This window comes from Pipistrellus hanaki (assembly GCF_964339955.1).
Source record: "Pipistrellus hanaki genome assembly, chromosome: 6".
Taxonomy (NCBI): domain Eukaryota; kingdom Metazoa; phylum Chordata; class Mammalia; order Chiroptera; family Vespertilionidae; genus Pipistrellus; species Pipistrellus hanaki.
Window position 1 is genome coordinate 71633204 of NC_140508.1, and position 25659 is coordinate 71658862.

General features: G+C 43.8%; 1 protein-coding gene across 1 annotated transcript; it reads left to right on the forward strand.

The window, feature by feature from the left end:
- The first annotated feature begins 460 nt into the window (after window positions 1–460).
- On the forward strand, window positions 461–19598 carry MEX3C (mex-3 RNA binding family member C). Its single transcript, XM_084888202.1, has 2 exons — window positions 461–1635; window positions 16561–19598. The coding sequence occupies exons 1-2, from the start codon at window positions 882–884 to the stop codon at window positions 17781–17783; spliced, it is 1977 nt and encodes a 658-aa protein (XP_084744328.1). The 5' UTR covers window positions 461–881; the 3' UTR covers window positions 17784–19598.
- The last annotated feature ends 6061 nt before the right edge of the window (window positions 19599–25659 follow it).

Genomic DNA, 25659 nt, shown 5'->3' on the forward strand with positions numbered 1-25659 from the left:
AACGCCCTCCGGCCATGTCTACGGTCCGCCCCAAGGCCACCCCCCCCCCCCAGCTCGCTAACAGCACCAACTCAGGTGGGCAGGAGCTGGGCCGCGAAAGGAAGACACACCTAAGTGTCCGCTTCCACGGCGCACGCCTGCGCAGACGCCCCGCCCCAGCCCCTAGCTCCAGCCTCAGCTATTGCTCCTTCGGCCCGCCCCCTCGTCCCCGCCCACCTCGTACGTCACAAAGAGTGACGTGAAAATCGAACAATCACGGTCCCTCTCGTGAGCCAGTAGGAAAAGGAGGGAGGGGTGGGAGGGGGGAGGGGAGAGGACGAACGGAGAAGGCTTAAGGGGGCGGGCTCGTCCCAGCCACCCAATCAGAGAGCTCCGGGCAGGAGCGGGGCGGGGGCCCGAGGAGAGGGTGGGCGGGTGGGGGGCTAGGGAAAGAACTTGGAAGGCTGCGGGGAGGCGAGGGCCGACTCCCGGAGATTAAAACGCCCAATCAGAGCGCGCCGGCTTCATTCGGAGAGCGGCGTGGGGCGTCGCCGCCGCCACCGCCGCCGCCGCGCGCGCGCCGGGGGCTGGTTCAGGCCATGGAACAAAAGAAAGCCTGAGAGGGAGCCGCTGCCACCTCCGCCAGCCCGCCCGCCCGCCCCGCCGCCGCCGTCCCCACCCACCCACCTAGTTACCTGCCTCCGCCTCGGCCCCAGCCCCCGCCCCAGCCTCCCGGCTCCGGGCGGCCAGGCGCTCCCGAGCCCGGGTCGCCAGCCCCGCCGCCTCCCCGGAGGAAAGGTGTTTGCGCGCTAAGCGGGGCCCGGGCCCGGTCCGCCATGGGGCCCGCCGCCCGCCGCGCCTGACCCGGCCGCCGCCGCCGCCATTGACAGCGCGCCGCCGCGATGCCGAGCGGCAGCTCCGCGGCCCTGGCCCTGGCGGCGGCCCCGGCGCCCCTGCCGCCGCCGCCCCCGCCGCCGCCGCTGCCGCCGCCCGCCAGCGGCCCCGACCTGGAGGGGGACGGGCTCCTGCTGCGGGAGCACCTGGCCGCGCTAGGCCTCGACGACCCCGGCCCCGCGGAGCCCGGCCCGGCGCGGAGGGCCGCGGCGGCGGCGCAGGGCCCGGCCCGGCGGGCGGCGGGGCCGTCCCGGGAGGAGCGGACTCCGCCCGGCCGGCCCGGGGCCCCTGAGACGGCCGAGCTGCAGCTGGAGGAGGACGAGGAGGGGGAGGACGCGGAGCTGGACGGAGACCTGCTGGAGGAGGAGGAGGAGGAGGAGGAGGAGCTGGAGGAGGCGGAGGAGGAGGACCGGCCGGCTCAGCTGCTGCTGCTGTCGCCGCCCGCGGCCGCCGCCGCCTCCCAGACCCCGCCGATCCCGGGCGGGTCCCTGGGGTCGGTGCTGCTGCCCGCCGCCGGCTTCGATGCCCGGGAGGCGGCGGCGGCGGCGGCGGCGGGGGTGCTGTACGGAGGGGACGATGCCCAGGGCATGATGGCGGCGATGCTGTCCCACGCCTACGGCCCCGGCGGCGGCTGCGGGGCGGCGGCGGCGGCCGGCCTGAACGGGGAGCAGGCGGCCCTGCTGCGGAGGAAGAGCGTCAACACCACCGAGTGCGTCCCGGTGCCCAGCTCCGAGCACGTCGCCGAGATCGTCGGCCGCCAGGGTGAGTGCGGGGAGCGGGGTCTGGTGCGGCCGGGCATGGCCCCGGGCGTGGGGGGAGAAGCACCCAGAGAAACGAGAGGTTGGGGGGCCGAGAGAGCGAACCTGGCGAGTCCCCCGAGCGCCCCGCGGAGAAGGGGTCTGGGAGGAGCCGAGGGCCGGCGCGTGGAGACGGGTCCCCTTTGGAAGACCAGGCGGGAGTCCCGCTCGTGCTGCGGGCGTGCCGGGGTCTGAAAGGTGGTGGTGAGTTTCTCCAGCCTCCCAGCCCGGCGGCGCTCCCTGGATTCGTGGAACACCAGGCTGGCGAGGCCCCAAACCCCCAGCCAGGTGGGAAAAGGCCGGGTCGATGGTGCACGGGAAGCTCCGAGACGGCCAGTGCGCTCCCCGACCGGCTCGTAAAAGCGCTCGTTCAGATAAAGTAAGGGGCAGGCATGGAGCCTGGTGCAAAGTGCATTATTCCGGAGGGAAGGGGATGCTCCAGGGCTGGGCTTCACCGCCTCCCCACCTCCCCTCTTCTCCGCTCTTTGGAAACTTCGCTTGGGAAGTGCAGCCTAACTCTCCGTGGATGTATTCCTTTGGTGCGTTTTTATTAATTCTCGAAAAGGCACCTTGGCTGCTACCTTTTTTTGCACGCTTAAGCGTACACGATGGAGAAAAAATGGACCAGTAAGGTCACCGAGTTAAGGAAGTTGAGGCGTCTGTGCCGGGGTTTTTTACACGTTTTCTTTCCCACTTGCCCGCACACCAGCCCTGCAGACTGGCTCCTCCCACATTGTTCAGACAAAGGACCTATGTCTCCGTTCCTGGAGTAGATCTGTGGAGGTGGGGGAAGGGGATGCCCGAGTGCCTCTGAATCCGACATGTTTAGGGAAGGGCCAGGGCGCCCGTGTACCTTTCCCCCAGGATGAATTATCACCTGCAGCTGCCTTCTTACAATATGGTTTTGCCTGGCGGGTACATGTATCTGCACTGTTAGGTGGAGTGCATTGTTGGGGTCAAATACAGAGAAGCGATGGCGCTGCTGCTTAAATGATCTCATCTTTCCCAAGTGGTCTAAAGTACATAAATAAGAGGTCTGTTGAAATGGTGGTTTCAGATATCAGAGTTGGCTCATTTCTTACCTCTAGGATTTTAATATGAAAAACCCATCCGAAATCTGGATGGAGGAGATGGATAGCTTTTTTCAGACCTTTGATGGTTGGTACTTACAGGCACTGTTCAAAGCTGATGCCTCTCAACAGAGAGTTCATGACTGGAGTTTGATAAATAACTTCTGCGAGCTTTGAGTTGTTGCAATATTTCAGATACTAATCCAGGATAAAGTTACAGCCTTTCAATTTATGGATCCAGATGAGTTGACCATTCAACTAAAAACATCAAAGAATTGTGGCAGGCAGAGTTTATTCGTGGCAGTTGGGAATGGAAGGTTGGTTCAAAGTTGTTGGCCTTGGGAAGCTAACGATCTTAATAAACAGTGGGTGTCACTAATGTAGTTAATGGCACTGACTGTAAGTGTGTGACTAACAAAAGTCACACATAAGAGAGCATCAACCCTGGAAGGCCTAGACAATGGACTTTAACAAGTGGAGGTGGAAGGAAGACTGAGGAGCAGTGGAAGGCATGGTGTGGAGGAGTTATCTCTAGTTCTGAGTGGGAAGTTGCATTGTTTTGGGTGTTTTGTCTTTGTTTTTTTGATGCTTAAGCTCTGTAAAGGGGAGTGGCGAAGAGCTCAGAAGATGTGTGTTTAGGCCATAAACACCCTTATGGCCATACTATAATAGGATGCCACTTCCTAACAATGTGCTCCTGGTGACAGTTTAGGGTATCAAAGGAAAACATTCACACGCTAGTTTACTAAGGGACAAGGTAATGACACATCTTTTGTATATTTGGTTTAATACAAACTTTTTCCCTTTCTGTATTAGAGCCTTTTAAAACGCTATGAAATGGTCTTTAATTGAAAAGACTGTTATCTTTATAGAAATCCATGACTTAAAAGTAAACTGAATTCATTTTCAAGTCTTTATTTAGTACCGTATAATAAACTGCAGCAAACAAAAAAGTATTTCGTTTTTCTTTTTAGGTGTCTGCTTAATGGTTAATAAGGACATGTGAATCTGTGTCTTAGGACGTGGAGACGAATTGCTAACTATTCCTTATTTTCCTGGAATTCATAGTACTGTAAAAGTATGTCATCATCCTCTATCGTATCTTAAGAGCTGAAAGTCTTGCCCTTTTGTTGTTCTGAACCATTCAACATTGACCCCCGTGCCACTCCCACCCCTCAGCAGCACATGGTGAAACTTTATTTTCCTGCAGGAGAACTGGACAACTCCTAACGTCCGAGTCCTTCTACAGTGATCATTTCCCTTTCCCCAAGAGAATAAACAAGGCAAGTCATTTGATTCATTTCCCTTGAATGAACCAAATTTTCAACTTTAAGAATTTTCTATTCCTGCCATTTCGTTAATTACCGGAAGTCATAACTTTCTGTTTGACATCTCTTAATTGGGTTGGGAAATAATTATGTTACAGATAAAGACATTTATGACTTCAGCTCCAAAGCAAAGAGCAGGATAAATGGAATTCTGAGTCAGAGAGGCTAGCAGCTCTGGTTCCAGGGTCTTTCAATACAGCAAGCCGCTGCTTTTGCTAGTGATGAAAATTGACAAGTGTTGGCCTCACGTGTACAATCCCCAATAGTGTTGTTGGTTGTTTGCAAATGCTAAAGTGGCCCCATTTTTTAAACCTTGCATTTTATTTTTAAACCAATAATACTCTAAAATAAAGCCAGGAACTAAAGAGCTTATTGGTAATCAGAACTTTTAGAACATAGACTTAGAAAGTAAAACCTAACAGCCGAGCCTGTTTGGCTCAGTGGATAGAGCGTTGGCCTGCGGACTGAAAGGTCCCGGGTTCGATTCCGGTCAAAGGCATGTACCTTGGTAGGGTGTGTGCAGGAGGCAACTGATGGATGTTTCTCTCTCATCGATGTTTCTAGCTCTATCCCTCTCCTTTCCTCTCTGTAAAAAAAAAAAAAAAAAAAATCAATAAAATATATTTTTTTTTTAAAAGAAAGTAAACCTAACAGATTTAAGACAACTTTTTAAAATGTTGTATTTACAAGACACATTCACAGTGGTTAACAGATTTAAGTCAACAGACTTTGTCCTAATTTGCACAATCATTGATACCCAGTTGGACTAAAAAATGAATTAAAGTAGAACAATAGACCCATTCTTAACTATATTATAAATCTTGGTGTCATAAGTTCAGTTGTTTTTAAAAAAAATACTGAACCCAAGATTTTATGTTACTGTTTAAGAAAAGTTCCATTAGTGACTAATGGGTGGTTTATGTGTTCTCTAGCCTCACAGTCTAGAATAGTCGTCTCCAGCTTTTTAAGAGCGAGGGCAAAATGAAAATGGGAGTTGTTATTTCTTCTGCACTCCAGGGGAATTTCTTGCACCCTATTTTGGCTATTGCTGAGCTAGACCCTTTTAGAATGTTTTTCTTTATTGAGCTACACTTGTCTCCAGTTTCATAGGGCTGGGACCAAGCTCTAACACAATTGAAATAAGGTATATGCATGTTTAGTCTTAGTCTTGCTGTACAAATCCTCTTCAAGAAATATACATACATCTCATAAGAAGATTATTCAGTTTAAGGATAATACTAAAAAAGACACAGTGTCTTTTTCTTTTGTGGAATGGGGTGGGAGTAGGATTGTTGGCCTTCTTTATGCCAGGTAGTATGCTAAGTGCTTCCCTGTTGCCTTTTAACCCTGCTGAGCACTTACCCCCATTGTACGGAGACTGAAGTTCTGAAAGGTAACTTGCTCAAATGGTGGTACTTGGATTTGACCAGTTTGTTTGATGTCGGAGATAAGGGTCTCGCTCTACATTGCTGCCTCAGCACTGAAGCATCCTGCTCCCAATGATTAATAATATTTTGGGTTAATTTCTGCTATACTCAAGAGCTGGGATACTATATATTTAGTATGTGTAACTTAAAAGATCATCATTATTCAAATTACCTTCATACAAGTTTGGTATCTATTACTCAGAAGGCAGAGTTATCACTCTAATATTCTTAGGTCTATGAGTCTAATTAAATTTCATTGTCATTTTATAGTTTAGAAAGTTAATGTGTGTGTATATATACACACTAGCATTAAAAATTAAATATTATAACTTTTTTAGGCTTTAAAATTTGAATTTAGTTGATAATTGTATTACCTCTGGTACCCTTGGGAAAGGTTCAGTTATTGTAATTGTTTTGCAAATTAATGGGTAGTCTACTGCCTTTCTTCCTGCATTATTCTGCTAATGAACTATTTTGATTCAGGAAATGGAAAATAAAGTGGTAAATCAAGGGTGTATTTTTCTATCCCATTACCAACAACCTAAAACTGACACAGGCAAGTATTTGAGAATTGTTACTTACTCTGTTAAGAGATTTTTATTTAGATAAATATCCAACAATGTTTACAGGTTGAATTCTAGGTAGTTCTTACATCTTGTTTTCACAGAAAGGTAGCATGTAGTTAGTTATAGGATGGTGCTTAATGTTTTGTGGATTTGGTTTTGAATAAATTTGATATTTGTACCAATTAAAGTATTTAATATCTTGCCTTAAAGCTGAATACAAAGTATTTTAGAATGTATGTTTTAATGTAAAAATGCATGTTGTAAACTACAAATTGTCCTTAACAGTCTTTGCTCAACTGTGGTATTTTGGAAAGAGCCAAAAATCAGAAATTAAAATTCCTAAATTCTATTATGTGCCAGTAACTCACTTTATGATCTTGGATAAGTCGATTAAACTCCCTGGGGTTCAGATTCCTCCTCTTCAGCTGGGTGTAATCGAGAAACTGAGTGATGCACAAATAAGTTGATACATATGAAACTAAGCAATAAGCACATATTATTTTTGTTAAGTTAAATCTGAAGTTAATTTGAACCACCCTGTTTAATCACGTTCACCTTTCCTTGGCTTGGTTAGCAGTTTTTTCCATCTTATTCTTTTCATGTGATAGAACTAGAACCATCGGATGTCTGAAAGCCTGTCGGCTACATGACACTTCTGTCCAGATAGGTTTAAATTATGCTGTGGTAACCAAGAACCCCAACTTCTCAATATTAAAGCAACAAAGGTTTACTTCTACCCACAAGGGCTCTCATCGTTTTAGTCATTCAGGGACACAGGCCAGTGAAGCAACCACCATCTCAAATGTTGGCTGGTCTTCCCCTGGGCCAGAGGGATGAGAGACAGCATAGCACATGCTGGTCTTGAAATGTCAGGCCCAGCAGTAATACCGTACAAAGCTGTCTGGCGCATCTAACTTCAGGTGGTCAAGAAAGTTCATTACAGCCCTGGCCTGTTGCTCAGTGGTTAGAGCTTTGGCCTGCAGATCTCTGGGTCCCGGGTTCAATTGTGGGTCAAGGGCATGTACCTCAGTTGCAGGTTCCCCAGCAGGTCACTCTCTCTCTTTCTCTCCCCCCACTCCCCCCCACCCCCCCAAATCCCTCTTCTGTTTCTCTTACCCCTACTAGCTTCCTCCCTTCCACTCTAGAAATCAGTGGGGGGAAAACACCCTTGGGTGAGGATTAAAAAATAATATTAAAAGAAAGCTCATTACAACCTTGTGCCCACAGGAGAGAGCAGAACATTGGTGAACAGCCATGATGACTATCATGAGTATTATTTTTTAATCTATGGGATTATTACAAGATTTTTAAAAAATGTCATTTATGCAAAGTAGGATTTGTGATTTAAAATTAAATTGAAAAAAGCATAATGATCATCAGATATTAAATAGGAATGTTTAAAAACTTATATAGTACCCCATTGATCTTTAGATGATTCTAAAGTGATGTTTTTATTAAACTGCATCTTAATGCTTCCCAAATAGTTTTAAATTAGAATTTGTGGGCTTATACCTTTTCCCCCCATGCTACCACTAGGTACTATATAGACATTTATAAAATTAAATCTGATGTTAAGCCTTTATAATAATTCTCTAATACTGTATTACCACATGCAACTATAAAATGGAATTGTGCACAGCCTGATGTTGTTTGAATAGCATTCAAGTTCAAGCCTTTATTTCATGACTGATTATGAGAATTTTAAGTTACACATCATAACTAGAGCACCTATTTCATCCCAGTGTTTGGGATTTAAGAACAATTCATGTGGGCATGGGTTGTTGCTTTTGTCCAATAAGCAGTTACTACAACTCATTGTATGCAGGGAAGCCTGATTTTTACCTTAAGTAGTTGTATCATGGAATAATAAGATGAGACCTAAGAGTAATAAAATTGTTTAATGAAAATTGCAGGTGTAGTTGAAAATAAGCATAAAGTGGTTAGTATTGAGCATGGTTAGAGGAGAGCGGGGAGGGAATAGTTGCAAACAATTAGAAAATCTCCCCCAAAGGTGACCAGTGTAAAGCGTTTGTACTGTGGACCGACCTATTTCTGTCCGTTCCCCCTTTCTGCTCCACTCTCCCCACCCGCCCCTTTGGCTTCTTCCCGCCTTTCCACCTGTACCATTTAGTGACATTGAACTTGGACTTAGAAAAGTTGATGGAGACAGGTTTCACCATTTGTTGCCTATGTCCTTGAACAAATCACTTAACAATCAACTGAGTTCAGTTTTACCTCTTGTAGAAAAAAGCCTGTTCCATCCACTTGGCCTACACACACACACACACACACCCCATTTGTTGTGAGGATCAGGTTTGAGAAGATGTCGTTAGTACAGTTAACTACAATTTAATGTGTGAGAAATAGTAAAGTACATATGAGGCATAAGTAAAGTTTATACTTTGTTTTTCTACTGGATTTATACTCTGAGCAGATAACTAGTTGAAACCACCCACATGAGAAAGAAACATTGATAGGCAGGCCCTGACTGGGGATCCAACCTGTGACCTCTCTGTATCCAGGTCTATGCTCCAACCAACTGAGCCACACAGGCCAGGGCAGGAGATGTATTCCTTAAATGTTTTTAACTTCCTATAGAAAATTCCTTTCTTTCTTTCTCTTACATTTACACCATGGAATCCTATTTGGCATTTTTTAAAAAAGAAAAGAAGGCTCTCTTACCCTTTGAGACATCCTGGAGGGACCTGTAGAATATTATGTTAAGTGAAATAAGCCAGTCAGAGAAAGACAAGAATCACATGATCTCACTCATATGTGAAATCTAATGAACAAAGTAAACTGATAAACAAAATAGATCCAGAGACATAGATGCAAGGAACAGAACCTCAGGGGAGGCGGACAGGGGGAAGAGAACAACCAGAGACCTTGTATACATATATGCATAACCCATGGGCACAGACAATAGGATGGTGGAGGCCTGGGGCAGGCAGGGGCATGGGGACAGGCTACAAGGGTAGGTCAATGGGAGAAAAGGGGGGCTATAATGTAATACTTTCAACAATAAAGATTTTAAGAAATAAAGCTGCTTAAAAATAAATAAATATTTAAGTGTGTCAGGCAGTGTATTATCTCATTTGATCCATTCTTATTTCCACTGTACAGATAAGGAAACAGATCAACAGAGATAATAACTTACCAGAGTCTCAGTCTTTTAAAATTGGAGACTTCAATACTGCTATCTTCAATAAGTGGTAAAACAAGCAGAAATAAAGTCGGCAAGGATATAGAAGACTTGAACAACATCACCAACCAACCCTATAAACAGAGAAAATGACAGATCAATATCTGTACATGAACATGTTTAACACCAAATCCTGTTGGTGCCTGGAGCCAGTACAAGTCAGAGGGCAGAACTGAATCTTGTCGTCTTTGCATCCCTACTCCTGTTTTATTGAACTGAATTGTTGGATTAGAAATTTATCATTTCATTATTTGTTTTAATTTGCATATTGTGGTAATTAGGGTTTACTTCCCTCTTGCTTTATCTTTAACCCTTTGCCTAAGGAGCCAGTCAACCCCAAGGTGTTTGGAACTGTTGCCTTTTTTTTTTTAGGGCAGTGGATGCTAATTGATTTTAGGTGTTAAATGTCTATGAATACTGATAATAAGTAAAACTGAAACCACATGAATGAAGCTGTTATCACTATGAAAGCAACTAAAAGTGAGAAAGTACAATTCTTGAGAATTTTGAAGATACACATTTAAACCCTAGAAAGGAAAGCTATTGTGATTTAGGAATACATTGCATGCTGATTTAAATAATTTATTTAAATATTAGATTAAGTTGTATACATAAAAAACATTCTTATTGAAATTTACCCTGGTATTCGTCAGTTTTTTAAGAAACAATATTGCAATTGAGTACCTTGTAAAGTTCAAGGAGGCTGTCTAGACTGTTCTAGGAGATAAGGGATCTTATCCTACACTAGAGGCCCGGTGCATGAAATTAGTGCATGGGTGTGTCTGTTCCTTAGCCAAGCCTGCACCCTTTCCAATCTGGGACCCCTCGAGGATGTCTGACTGCCCGTTTAGACCTGATCCTGAAATGGTCAGTTAGACATCCCTTTCACAGTCCAGGACTGCTGGCTCCCAACCACTCACCTGCCTGACTAATCATCTCTAACCACTCTCCTGCCAGCCTGATGGCCCCTAACTGTCCTTCCCTGCTGGCCATCTATGACAGCCATCTCATGTCTACATGGGGGCGACCATCTTGAGTGTTGGAGTGACTCAATTTGCATATTACTCTTATCAGATGGGATAGTAAAGCAAATTGACCAAACAGCAGAACGACCACCTGGACAACCATCCAGATGACCAATCTGGACTATGCTATGACACCCACTGGTGCCAGGCCAACCAAGCAGGTGTGATGTGATTGGTCGGGGACTGGCCATTGCCCCAAAAAGAGAGGTCCAGGCCACAGACCAACGGACTACAGTTAGTGGGCAGGGCCTCCCTCTGAGGGAAGTCTTGGTACATGTAGCTGAAGGGACTCCTGGGTCCTGGTTGCCAGAGGGAAGCTGGTACTGTAGCCAGGGTAAGGAAGGCTTACTCTTGCACGAAATTCATACATGGGTAGGGTCCCTAGTCCTGGCCAGTGATTGGGGCCTTCCCCTGGCTTCCAGCCAGGACCTTCATGCATTCCACACAGCCTTCTGGTGGTCAGCACACATCAAAGCAAGTGTTCAAACTCCCGGTTGGTCAAACTCCCGGTTGGTCAAACTCCTGGTTGGTCAAACTCCCAAGGGGACAGTTTGCATATTAGCCTTTTATTGTATAGGAGGAGCATTCAATAATATGACTCCCCTCCCCCCTTTTCTACTATTTCATAATACATGTTTGCCTAGCGAGAGGATAATGGAATTAAAACACCTTGGGTTTGAGATATGACCTTCCAGTTGGGAGATCTTATTCAGTTAGGCTCTTTCCTGCTCTTCAAAGCACTCTGTTATGATTAAATGAGAATGTAAACAGAGTTTGGAAAATGGGCTACAAATTTTTATTATTTTAAAGTTATTATTTTTAATATTTTATTTGTTGCAAAACCAAGTGAGACAGTATCTTCAATCATAATTCCTCACTCCTTATCCAACCTACCTTTTCTTAGGAAAAGAATAGATGTATGTATGACCCAAATACTTTTTAGACTTCAGAACGAAGAGGTGACTATTTCCTAGTAGAGGGACTTGGTAAAAAAAAAAATATAAGCATTGGAAGGGGCCTAGAGGTTGAATGACACAATGCTTGAAACCACTAGTAACTGGTGAAAGATCTGATTGAACCCAGTCTTATAACTCAGTTTTGTGCTCCTTACATAGTTTCCTTTAGACTAGACCTTGGAAGATTCATATGTAGTAGTTGTGGTAATAAATAAGTGTCATACCTATGTTCATAGAGCCTTTCACACACACAATCTCATCTTTTCCAAATGGCTATGCTTGTTACTCGGAAGCTGTGAGGGGGTGGGGAGTACTAGGAGTGTGTTCCGGGTTTTGTAGGGAAATGCCTGAGCAGAGATAGACGAGGAACAGGCATTAGGCATGTTTCGGAGATGATACCATCTAGGAGAAGGTAGGTTGACTGAGTTTGAGGCCAGCTGCTGGAGAAAACCTTAAAAGAACATGTGGTTTGCCGAAACCGGTTTGGCTCGGTGGTAGAGCGTCGGTCTGCGGACTGAAAGGTCCCGGGTTCGATTCCGGTTAGGGGCATATATGTTGGTTGCGGGCACATCCCCGATAGGGGTTGTGCAAGAGGCAGCTGGTCGATGTTTCTCTCTCATCGACGTTTCTAGCTCTCTATCTCTCTCCCTTCCTCTTTGTAAAAAATCAATAAAATATTATATATTAAAAAAACAAACAAAAAAACGTGGTTAGGTAAGGCCTGCCCAGATTAGCTAGTTAATTGTCCTATTTTTCATGTAAATTGATTTGGACTGTAATTACATTTAAATTGCAGACTGTAATTCTTCATCTGGTTCTTTTTTTATAAGTACACCATTCCACATGCTTAATGGAATTTAAAAGTGGCCTTAAAGATGATCTAGTCTAGTGGCTTTACACTTTTCTGACTGAAGCCCGCAGTACACATATTTTACTGAAACGTTTGGAACACTTTAAGTTCTTGGTTTTTTGGTTTCGTTTTGCTTTATGTTTGTTTTTTAATGCTGATTGAACCCATTAAGTTGCTAATGCAAACCCGTAGTGGTTTGAGAAACACTGAAATACCATCCTTTCAGTTCTTCCAGCTCCTCACTCAGCCACAGAGGGCCCAGCCTCCCCTGTAATTGCTGAGGCAGCTGGTAGGGGAGGCGCTCTACCCTGAGAAGCAAGGCAAGGCCTTTGCTGTTTCAGGGAGTGACAGGACCAGAATTCTGGCTGCAGTTACAGTGATATACAAAGAAGTGGGTTCACCAGGGTGGTAAATTGGAGACTTTTTATATATTTTTAATATATTTTTATTGAGTTCAGAGAGGAAGGGGGAGAGAGAATCATTGATTGGCTGCCTCCTGCACACCCCCCACTAGAGATTGAGCCCACAACCCAGGCATGTGCCCTTGACCAGAATCGAACCCGGGACCTTTCAGTCCACAGGCTGATGCTCAGTGGATGATTGAGCCAAACTGGAGAGGGCTCATTTTATTTTTTTAAATTATTCTAATTTAATCATACCTTTGAAAAACTAATCATTTATATGGCTCAAAGTTTATAAAAATTGGTGTGCAAGGGAAGTTGCCTCCTTCCAATGCTGTCCCCCTAAGTCACCCAGTTTTGTGACTGCACAGTATTCCATTACGTATGTGGCTGTACCAGCCTCACTAATACAGAGTGCATAACATAATGCAAAGGTCATTTTGCACTTATGCAAGTATTTCTACAGAATCAGTTCTACCAGGGGAATTATAGGGGCAGAGGGATACTGAAGTTGTAATTTTGATAGACATTGCAAAGTGCGCTTGGGCAGCTTATTCTCTCGGCAGCTAACCGAGGGTCTTTTTCCCATTTATTCCTAGCACTGTTTTTGATCTTGCAGGCAGAAAATGATACCTCAATTCACATGAAAATGGGAATTTTTGTGTTCAGAGCCATTTATGTATTTCCTTCTGTGAGCTGTTTCTTTTACATATTTTTCTGTTGGGTTTTGGTATTTTCATATGTAGGGTAGAATATGTGTGTAAGAGAAAAAATTAGCCATTTACAGTATGAATTGTAAATAATTAATGTTTTAACTTTGTTGAGGGTGACTTTTGCCAGGCAATGGTTTTTCTTAAAGTGCAATTTATCAGTACTCTTATAGCTCTGAGTTTTGTGCTGTTCTGAGTCTATTTATTCTTTTATGATTTTTTTTCGGTATCTGAATTTTCAAGTAAACAATCTATAATACTCAAAAAAAAAAAAAAAAAGCTGCTATCTCCACATGTAAAATAATAAAATGATTTTTTTCTCCTTTAGCTTGTATCACCTACTTAGAAGTCTGCCAATTCAGATTGACCCCACCTTTAGAATGTATGTGTATTCTAGAAATCGTGTGCTGGTTGTTTAGAACTCTAAATGTTTCCTGTAGAAACAAGGTTATGATTGATGAGGTTCACTGTAGAGAGAGAAGAAATGCTTCTCTGGGGTTGTTTTGGTTGGCAGTAGCTTAAAATGAGCTGGCTTTGCTATCTCCCTGTTATCACTTTTCCCCTCATCTGCAAAACGTATGCACATGCACTTTTGGGCAGTATAAAGACTATTTACTCCCCCATCTCAGACGTAGTCCATGTTCAAAATGTTCACCTTCTGTCTTCCTAATGAGCCATATATCAAAAACCTATTTATTAGATCTAACCATAGGCCATAGTGTTCTGTGTGCCTTTAGGCATATTTTCTTGGTTAATAACATGCCTACTAGGTATTAAACAAAAAGTATTGTAAGCAGCAGCTGGTGGTTGACTGCTGATCAATTCTCCCTTTATCTTTAATAGAAATTGCCACTGTTGTTCTGCAGGATGATCTTTTCTGCAGGACGCCTCTGTTTGGAATGATTCTAACTCCCTTGAGTGTGTGGTGTGAACAGTTACAGCCATGTGTTCACATCAGCCTTTTCAGGATTTCTTAGCCATCTCCATCAGTCACATGTTGTCCAGTGGGAAGTAGTTTCAGTTCTTACCCTCGGCATCACCTGCTGTGCAAACTGAGGGCGTCTCCTGAAGAACCAGTCTGTAGAAATGTCATGTCGATGGGAAAGTTGTACTGCTCTGGTCTTCCAGTTAACTTTATATTATGGAGCAAAAGTGTTTTCTTATACTTAAAGGTGCATTAGCCATGTAATCTGATAGTTCATTATAGATGTAAATTTACAGCAGCACTCTTTATAATAAAAAAAATTGTGTTTTACAGTAACATATTTCGACTCATTGTAGTAATTTTTTCATAGCCCCTAAGCTACCTCCTCCCTTCGGCTCCTCACCTCATCCAGGCACTATACCCAGTGCTTTCCTTGCGTAATTTCTTCATAGCCCCTAAGCTACCTCCGCTCTTTTGCTCCTCACCCTCATCCAGCCACCCAGCCGCCCCACCAGCCCCAAGTCTTTTCCAAGGCGTATAGCCTTCAGGTTAGAATAAACCTGACTCCCGGTGTTTTCATGATAGAGACCTAGGATCCAGCAGTGAGAAGGCTGCTGTTTAGGAGTTCTGCAGATGGTTCGAAGGACAGGAGCTTCATTTGTGGTGGAGGTCTGAAAGTTGCAGGGAGGTCGATTATGCTACAATTGAAATAAGCAAAATCAACTCCTTTCAAAAAGGTTGGATTAGTAGTGTGAGGTCAAATCTGAAAGTCTTGAAAAGCTCAGCAGAAAATGATTAGCTACAAAGCAGCATGTATAAGAAAGGCCCAGTATTGTTATAGAAAAACAGTGATCTTTGTTTCAACAAATGTATGGCCACCCGTGACATATATACTAAAAGTCAAACTATTCTGCGTTGAGAATGCTTAGGAATGGCACATAAACAGCCCTCAGGGAGAGGAAGCTAGAAGGTGAGGCATCTAAAGTAAAATCTGGAGTGGCTGGCAGGAGTTGAGCAGTCAGACTGGGAGGTAAAGAGGCGGGGACAAGAACATTCTAGTCATGCAAGAAGGTGCATGGATGGGAGTCTTATGTGGTAGTGCACACTGCAGAGCTTAAGTGGGGATTGGGAAAAAGAGTTAAAGAGATAAAGCTAGAGAGAGGTACTCAGGTTTCAGGTAATGAGCATAATTTGGAGTGAACATAGACAGTAAATTGAAGTCTGGCAAATTGGAGGCAAGAAGACGTGTTGGGTAAAACTATTACAGTTATGTAGGTTAGAAATGATATATATAAAGACTGTAGTACATTATGAATATATTTGGGGAGGTTTCAAAGGAGAAAATTTAAGAAAAAGACCTGCCCAGATTGTGATGATTATCTTCAACAGCACCTGACTTCCTTATTTGAATAACTAGAAATGGCATGTTACATTCATGGGGATAAATCTATTCTGGTAAGTTTCATGTTAAGGTCTTGGAAAGCTATATGCTGTGGTGGTGTATTTGACATGTTAAGTTACAGTGTGAAGCCCTCCAATCTTACATAGTTGGCACTGTAAGGGGCGAGTACTCCAAAAAGTTGATTAAAGAATCATGTGTAGTTAGGCATATTGTCTTAGATGTTTTAACTTAAATATACTTGGGCTTTGGAGCCAAAACTTTTTGTTTGAGAATGGGTCTGCCAACCAGAATTGTTCCTCTTCAGTAAAACCACATCCAATGCCTATGTTCCATACAATTTCCAATGTTTATTTTGAATTTAGGAAGAATTTTATAGTGAGTGCAAAGTTAATTCTATATTACTTTTTTTACCTCATCGACTTTTCATGCAAATCAGGGTCTTTTCATTCATATTTCACTGATTTATTTGAAACTTAGTAAGCTTAATAATTCAACTGATGGGAGCAAACGTGAAATGACTTACTAGCCATGAGCACTATCCTGTTACCAATTGACCTTACAGAGGAAACAGTAATGTTAAAATGATAATTGAGTGGAAGTGAAGGTGTCATATAGTATAGTTGTATTAAATTTGAAGTTCATGGACTAACAAAAGAGAGTAGATTTTCAAGTCAGAGTAGGTTTAACTCTGGCTCTGCCACTTACTAGCTGTGTGAACGTGGACAAGTTACACAATTTTTGTGTGCTTTATTTTCCTTCTCAGTGAAAGGAGTATAATAATTTAGTTCTTCAGGTTATTGTGCAGATTAGATGAGATAGTCGATATGCATTAATGGTTTTTCTTTGCCACCAGTACCCTGCAGGGTAAACTAAGCTTTGGCGGTCAGCTGGCTCCTGGCTTAGCTTGCTGGATGGAGTGCTCCGGCTGCCCAGAGCAGATGTGTGGCTGGGAAGGAGCACTCTGCTCTGTCTTGATCAGTGCTGTTGAAGTAGATGTTGATTCTTATGGCGTATTTTTTTTCTAACAGGTTGTAAAATTAAAGCACTGAGAGCCAAGACAAATACATACATCAAGACGCCCGTTCGCGGTGAAGAGCCCATTTTTGTTGTCACCGGGCGGAAAGAAGATGTCGCCATGGCCAAAAGAGAGATCCTCTCCGCCGCAGAGCACTTCTCCATGATCCGTGCTTCTCGAAACAAGAACGGCCCTGCCCTGGGAGGGTTGTCGAGCCCTAATCTGCCCGGCCAAACCACCGTTCAAGTGAGGGTCCCATATCGAGTGGTAGGATTAGTAGTTGGACCCAAAGGAGCAACTATTAAGAGAATTCAGCAGCAGACGCATACATACATAGTAACTCCGAGCAGAGATAAGGAGCCCGTCTTTGAAGTGACGGGGATGCCTGAGAACGTTGACCGAGCCCGAGAAGAAATAGAAATGCATATTGCCATGCGCACAGGAAACTACATTGAGCTCAATGAAGAGAACGATTTCCATTACAACGGCACCGACGTGAGCTTCGAGAGCGGCACGCTGAGCTCCGCGTGGCTCTCCTCCAACCCAGTTCCTCCCAGCCGGGCAAGAATGATATCCAATTACCGCAATGACAGTTCCAGTTCTCTGGGAAGTGGTTCCACAGATTCCTACTTTGGAAGCAATAGGCTGGCTGACTTCAGTCCGACAAGCCCGTTCAGCACAGGGAACTTTTGGTTTGGAGACGCGCTGCCGTCCGTAGGCTCAGAAGATCTCGCAGTTGACTCTCCTGCCTTTGACTCTTTACCAACATCTGCGCAAACTATCTGGACTCCGTTTGAACCAGTGAACCCACTCTCTGGCTTTGGGAGTGATCCTTCTGGTAACATGAAGACTCAGCGTAGAGGAAGTCAGCCATCCACTCCTCGTCTGTCTCCTACCTTCCCGGAGAGCATCGAGCACCCACTTGCTCGGAGGGTTAGGAGCGACCCACCTAGCACAGGCAACCATGTTGGCCTTCCGATATACATCCCTGCTTTTTCTAATGGTACCAATAGTTACTCCTCTTCCAACGGTGGTTCCACCTCTAGCTCACCTCCAGAATCCAGACGAAAGCACGACTGTGTGATTTGCTTTGAGAATGAAGTTATTGCTGCCCTAGTTCCATGTGGCCACAACCTCTTCTGCATGGAATGTGCCAACAAGATCTGTGAAAAGAGAACGCCATCATGTCCAGTTTGCCAGACAGCTGTTACTCAGGCAATCCAAATTCACTCTTAACTATATATATATACATAAATACTATATCTCTATATGGACTCGTAAAGGCATGGGTATAATGGTACCCCAGTAAACTTCCTAATGAATTCTTATGACTGTTATCAGGCTTTATTGGGATTAGGCTAAAGTTGTTAGTAAACTTATAAAAGGCTGCTATGGTAACACTAAACCTAAGTGGTCTCTTGTCTATTAGTTTGGTTTGAATTATTAATATTATCCTATAGACCCAGAGACATAGCCTGTATAAGAATTGCTAAAGCTAAAGTTCAGCTCGCTTGAGTGGAGATCATAATAGGTTGTGTGAGCCTACGAGAAAAGTGTGTACGTCTGAGGTTTCAGAACTGGTCCCCTGGTCCCAAAGCCTAACCACATTAAGAGTTTATGGAGGGTGCTCGGCATTACAGATGACTCAGACACTTCCAGGGCTGCCTTCTTTACACTGCCAGTTTTGACAAAACAGGTTTGTTTTTTATTTACAACAACTTAGGCCTAATTCTGCAGGATTGCAAGTAACTTTCTAGTGCATTGTGACTTAATTACTGGTAATAATAGGGCTGGTGGCAGTTTACTCAATCACTGGTTATAATTTGGGACAAAAACTGCTACATTGACCTTCATCTCGCCCAGCTGGTGTGATCAGTGGATCAGGAATGCAATTGTGGCAATTGTGTCGATTGTGAATTCCTACCCATTGCCTCCCTTGGTGAATGTGGAAATGGCCACCCGGGTATTCCCATTTCAGGAAGGGTTTTGGGGTTCACCTCTGTTGACTAATTGAGGATACGAACATTCCATTCATTAGTCTAATCAAGCTATTGATTAATATTAAGACTCTAGATCAAAATGTGAAACATTTTATGTTCAATCCATATTTGTCTTGCACATTATAAATATATTTTTATTTTTTAGTAATTTAGGGAAGGGGGGAGGGAGAGAGGGAGAATAACGCCCTTAGTATAATTCATAAAAGCAGCTGTGATGACCTCCAATCAGTTTACTTCATTTCAAAACTATTTCTAATCACAAGGGAAGATTTAGATACACTTTTACATTTCACCTGTGGATGTCTGCAACTTCATCCTCAGAATGTTCCCAAATCTATGCTGGCATTGAAAGGACAAAACATGATACTGGTGGGTTTTTCTACTAATTATTTTTTGAAGCGTTATTTTCCCAACCAAAAAAAAAAAGGAGCGCTTTTTTTCTCAGTATAACAAAAATTGAAATCCTATGTGTATTGAATAGTACATAGACAAATTTTATTTTTTATTTTCACTTGAAGAGTTACATTTCGTATAAAAGTTTACAAATAACGGTTCTTATTTTGATTTTTTTTTTCAGTATAAAAAATTGCCTTGATGGCATATTATGATGTAATGCTAATTGCTTGTAGGATAGTTAAATGTCAGTATTGAAACCTAATCCTTAGCGCCGTCTTGTAGATATGAACGAATGTTCGCCAAGCATGTATTTTGTATTTTGTTGCATTGTACACTGCAACTAAAGCCAAGGAATCGACATATATATTAGGTGCGTATACTGTTTATGAAACCACAAACTAAGAATGATAAATTATCAATATAGTTTAGTATTTGCTAATTTTACTACTCTTTTGTTATGTATATGTAGGGAAGTTATAGGGATTATAAATTCAATTTGAGTAAAGTTTAAAACCATATATTTTATGATAAAGGGCCTTTAACTTAAGATGGCCAAAGCACTGATATTATATATTTGCTGTAAAGAGAATTATAAGAGTTTTATTTTTCTGATATTAAAAGTTACTTAATAAAGACTTGTTTCCATTAACTTGAATGTATTCTCCTTGGTGTTTTTCATTAATCATTAGTTTAGACTGGAAGATACTATTTACCAAAATTGAATATTTCCTTTTACAAAATTCCCCTCTCCAGCTACCTGTGTTCTTGGGGTTTTTTTGTGTGTGTTGTTAATGTTTAATATGTCACTTATGTTCATATCTAAATTTAGCCTTTAAATGGTGTCACATTATAGTAAATTAGATTTAACCTAGTTTAAGGTGTTTTTTAGTTGCATGTTTATAGTTGTCCACAAATCATAACTATCAAGATAGCTTATTATAAATAAAATAGTAAATTACTTTAAAATAATATGTATATTTTTTTATTGATTTCAGAGAGGAAGGGAAAGGGAGAAAGGAAATAGAAGCTTCATTGATGAGAGAGAATCACTGATCATCTGCCTCCTGCATACCCCTTACTGGGGATCAAGCAGCAACCCAGGCATGTGCCCTTGACTAGAATCGAACCTGGGGGACCCTCCAGTCCACAGGCTGGCTCTATCCACTGAGCCAAACCAGCGAGGGCACAAAATGACTTCTTACATGTTACGTTAACTTAACACCCTGAATCCAGATGCTTTTGTTTCTAGCCTTTGTTGAGGATTTTTTTTCTTTAGAAAGAGGACGGGGAGGGCATCGATGTGAGAGGGAAACAGCGATCGGCTGCCTACTGCACTTGGGGATTGAACCTGAAACCTGGGATTGAACCCATAACCATATTTAGGTATGTGCCCTGACCGGAATGGAACCCGCTATTTTTGGTGTACAGGACAACACTCCAGCCAACTGAGCCACAGTGGTAGGGCAGATGTTTTTGTCCTTTTAGTCACCAAATATATAAAGTGAACTTATTTTCCTAATATGAAAGTACATATATGGGGTAGGCAAAAGTAGGTTTACGTTCCGTATGAAAAGAAGAAACTTTCATATACTCCTCACTGTGAGCCTACATTTCCCACCCATCTTTAACGTTCATTTGCTAAGGTTTTGTTGCTGACTAAAATATTTACTCCATTGATGAAATTGATTTGATGATGCTGGCTGGAGTAAATTGTTGCCATTTGTTAACAAGCAAGAATAAAGATCTTTCTATTCATTCCTAATATTAGAGGTATTTACTATACACAGAGTAAACCTTTTCATTGTTGGTGTTAGATGGGGCTAGAAGACTGGAATATATAGATTTGAAAGTGGGCAAAATCATTGCCCTAGAATTTCTTTGCCAGAATTACCTTGTTCATTTTAGGATTAGTCTCCAAGAGTATGGAAGTTAAATTATTTGGGTGTGTTCTGGAATTTACAATTCCAGCATAAATGAATAACCAGTAAATACAAGTTTCTTAACTTTTACCCATCATAGGGTCAGGATCTTTCAGAACCTTGAAAGTAATCTACTTGGAAGGCTTTCTTTGGCAGAGGAAGCCAAAACTTTGAAATTCACGTCAGCCAACATCAACACTAAGCAAGTTCCAAGTCTGGGTCTGCCTTCCCTCGTGCCCGTGGGAGTTTTCTTGCTGGTGGAAGTGTTGAGGGAGAGGCTCCAGGTACCCCGTGGGCCTGTGTTTCCGGGACTTGAGTGCAGCCCCACAGGGTAATCCGCAATGTGAACCATCTAGAATCAGGCAAACACACTTGGAGGGACTTGACAATATTCCATCTTCTAACCTTGGAGAATAGATGTGCCCCTGAAGGAAACATTTGGTTTGGTTAGCAGCTTAATTATGATATGTAACAATATGTAATTCTTTCTATAAAGGATTTTAACAAAGGAATCTCCTTGCAAAATAAGTTTTTAGCAACAAGAGTAAAGGCTAGATAGAATACTTAGGTTTAGGGACCTGGAGTAGGTATAATTATTACTAGTGAATCTGTTAGCATAAAAAACAGACACTGGTTCACTCACTGCTTCCTATTTCCCCCCTCAAATTTCTACTCATTCACAGTGAGTCATAAGCGTAAAGAACTTAAAAGTATGGAAACTAGTTATTGTACTTTATTTTTACTTAGAGACAGTGGGGGAAGAAGGGGGAGAGAAACATTAATCAGTTGCCTCCCCAATTCGCCTGACCCAGGGGCCAGGGATTGAGCCTGCAACCGAGGTATGTGCCCTTGAGACCCTTCCATATGCATGGCTGACACTAACCACTGAGCAACAGGCTAGCACTAAGCATTGTACTTTAAAGACAAATCTAAAGCTGGAGGTCTAAGGCTTCCAAAAAGATTGAAGGAATACTTAACAGCCTTGGTTTTCGCTAATGCTAAAAACATCTGTAAGTTACCTAGGTTTAAAGCCTTTGAGGTTCTTTATTAGGTGACAAAAGAATAAAATAATAGGATTAACAAATAGTCATGCCTATTACTAAGAAATTGTTCCTGAGTGTAGTCGGTGGTGTAAGTTTTCCTGAACGGAAGACCAAAACTACAGAGAGAAACGAGATGGGATAGCGTCTACAACAAGAACTTGTTGGAAGTACTTTTAAGAATGTGTGTGTGTGGAGATAGATAGCTGTACCTGAAAGCAGCTCTCTTGAAAGCTCCTTGAAACAGTCCGCTCTGCCTCAGTTCGGGATGTCCCCCTGTGGCTAGCTATGGGTAAACACCAAGAATGGACCGTGAACGGGCTCTTGGTTATGTTTGCATTAAACAGCAATTTTCCTTTGTTACTCTCTACAATATAAGATTTGTACTTGGGAACTTCGCACATTTTAAGTCATCCCATGGTATTCCTTAGCCTGTCTCTTTTTAATTCTAGACGTTCCACCGGCTAGACATATCTTAGGTTTGTCCGTCCACTGCATGGATGAAGGCTCAGAAAGGAGCTCCCGGGCTAAGCCTCCAAAACTTATTTCCAGCTTTGGATTCTATTTCCGTTCCAGTTCCTTTCGTGTCTGGCGGCAGTAGAGGGCATCTAATCCTATATTTTGCAGATTATGTACTTTGAGTCTTATTTTCCTTATCGGTAGAATGGAAATAGCCTCCTATGAGGAAGGACTGCATGAAATTGAAGGAAGATGAAGACCTACAGATGCCGGAAGTCATTTGCTTTCCTAGGTGGCATCCCTCTTCTGGTTCTTTTTAAACCCAGCATGAATGACCCTAATAAAAACATTGAAATGCTGCTGAAAGAGCAATGTCAAGGGAAAGTCACAAGCCTTTGGGTTTTAGACCACAACCTCTAGTTGGGTGACCCAGTTAGAACAAAGTAACTCAGGTGCAGAATCGTATTTAATCTTTACCACAGCCCCAGTGGTAAAGGACCAGTATCTCCATTTTGCAGAGAGGGGAGGAGGGGGGGAAGAACAAAAACAGGTTTAAGAGCTTAAGTAACAGAAGGTGAAAATAAAATTCCCCAAATCTGAAAGCGTGTTCAGGAAGATTTCATAAAATGTCTCATTAGTTGCTTATAACTGAGGTGGGAGAATTTTGCATTTAAGTCAGTGGTTCTCTGATTCCTGGGCATGCCAGCCGAAAGATTTCAGTAGCACTTCTTTAATGCAATAGGGTTTAATTTGTATTTTAAACTACCATGACCAGGAAGAACTTGGGCTAGATTCTTGTTGAAAAATTGGTTTGTGGCCCTGGCCAGTGCTGCTCAGCGGTTAGAGCGTCAACCCGCACACCAAAGGGTTACCAGTTCCATCCCTGGGCCCAGTCGGGGTGCCTGCAGCAGGCAACTAATCAATGCATCTCTTACCTCCATGTTTCTCTCTTCCTCCCTCCCACTCTAAAAATCAGTGGAAAAAATATCCTTGGATGAGGATTAACAACAACAAAAAATTTTCATTTGTGGACTGATACTGAGCACTCTAAAATAAATGCTCCACCAAGCAAATGAAATGTCACAATTGGCCAAAACTTTTCAAATCAGGATTTTCACTTAGGCTGTAAATGTCATCTTTGAGGCCATCGCATGAGCAGATAGTGGCCTGTCCAGATCACTTGGTTGCTGTTCTGAGGAGTAACTCATGGAGCTTCCCTTTACTTAGTGCTTGTCATCTCGCAGTGTGCCTGTGCCTTATCCTAGAAAGAAACTGAAGAGTGGGGACCCACCTCTCTTTTACTGGTCCTCAGGTTAGCCTCCAGCTGCTTTCCGATTCTGATCCTCCAATTTCTACTGCTTTTTCACATCTTACAAAAAGAAAAGAAAAAAAGTTTAAATCAGTGCAGTGACCTAATGAGCCTCACTGTGTTGGGTTTGGGGGGTGAACACCATCAAGAGCAATTCTCAGGCGTCAGTAAGGTGTCCAGAAATGCAGCTCAATTCCAACATTATTGTCAAACAAAAATCGTACCTCCATGGCTGAAGGTCTTTTTAAAGGAAAGTTTTTTTGGGCCATTGCTAGGAAAATGAGACCAGGCCTTGGGCATGGAGTCTAAACCACCCACTGCAGTGCCAAGTGGAAAAGTCAACCCGCCGTCCTGGAGTTGGCAAGCGTTTGTTTGCTTTTATATATTTTTATTGATTTCGGAGAGGGAGACAGAAACATCAATGATAAGAATCACTGGTCAGCTGCAGCTGCCTCTTGCTTGCCCCAGAGTGGGGACTGAGCCTGAAACCAGGGCCTGTGCCCTGACTGGAATCCAACTGACCTGGTTCATAGGTCGATGCTCAACCAAGGAGCCATGCCAGCCAGGGCAACTTGTCAATTTTTTAAAATCACATTAAATGTGCTAACTTGAGTTTTTATACATCGAGTATGGGGAGAAAGATGTAAGTTCAGCATGAATTGCATTAGCTATGGACAAAGGGCGTGGGAGAAGGCGAATCCAGGCCAGTAGCTCTGGGAAAGGAACAGGGCCCTTAAGAGAGAAGACTGCTGCTTGGGATTGGTTGTAAGACCGCAATCCGGAAAACGTGGATTAACAGGAAGCCGGCTCTTAGGTAATCTGGGAAAGAGCCACCTGGAAATTAACTCAGAGCTCCCACATACACTCCTGTCAGCTGGCCCACCGCCGTTTATGAACAGGCTAACTTCTGTCTCCCGTTGATGCCCACTGTAATTTAATTGAGAGCATCTCAGAAATTTTCTGTGGTCACTTATCTGGTGACAGCATCAGACCTCAAAGGTTTGGGTCCTCCTCTGCCCCCTCTGCCACGTCAGATGCCAGCTGCAAGCCCAGGCTCACCTGGCTATAATTCAGGCTCCCGCACCCCCTCCTCGGGTTTGATTAACTTGCTAGAGTGGCTCACAGACTTTGGGGGACATTTTACTTCCTACTAGGTCAGTGGCTTATTATCGAAGGATATGACGGGAACAGCCAGATGGAAGAGGCGCATCGGGCCAGCTGTGGGGTGAGGGCACCTCACTCCCCACCTTCAGGTGTTCCCCAGCCGGAAGCTCTGAACCCCATCCTCAGTCCTACTGAGTCATAATTCACTGAATACCTGGCCACTGGCAATGCATTCTACCTCAGGCCCAGCCTCAGGGGAAGTCCAAAAGTCAACTCCTTAACGCAACACAAGACATGCCAGGCACCTCGGTCCCTCTCCACTCGGAGGGATTCTGATGCGGGTTCTTGACCCTGCTCCACCGCATCCTTGCCCTTAAGCAGTTTACCTTCTCATGGAGATGCCAATCAAGGCCCCGAGTCCGGCCCCCTTCCTCACAAAGCTGTCTCCCACTCTTTCCAGGGACTCTAGAGATCTCTGTGGGTGAGCCAGACCACTGTGGCCCCGGGGCTGGCTCACCGCTCCCAGGCCTCCGTCTGCTGCATTGCCACCTGGGGCCCTGCCCACGGGCCTGGCAGCCTCCTCAAGTGTCCTTGGGATCTATTAGGTGAAAGGCACTGTGCTTGTGGAACAACAAGGAACTGTGCCGCCGGAGTCCATGTTCTGGGGGCTGAGGTCCTCCCCGAGACCTGCCCCTTTCTGGGAAGTCTCCTGTTCAGTGGTTTTCCCGTCGGATGCTGGGTCCATGAAGGAACCAGAGGTCTTCAGTAGCATCTCCTCCAGGGAGGCGCTGGGGAATGCTGTCTTCCTTGACAGACTTTGAGAGACCCCCTTATATCGTTTACTCCCCGATAGCAGAAGGTGGGGGTCAGGGGAGGTGTGGGGAG

Excerpts from the sequence above, each read along its gene's own strand:
- MEX3C (XM_084888202.1), top strand. The coding sequence starts at position 882 with ATGCCGAGCGGCAGCTCCGCGGCCCTGGCCCTGGCGGCGGCCCCGGCG. Across the intron at positions 1,636-16,560 it reads CGAGATCGTCGGCCGCCAGG|GTTGTAAAATTAAAGCACTG; the intron begins GTGAGTGCGGGG and ends TTTTTCTAACAG.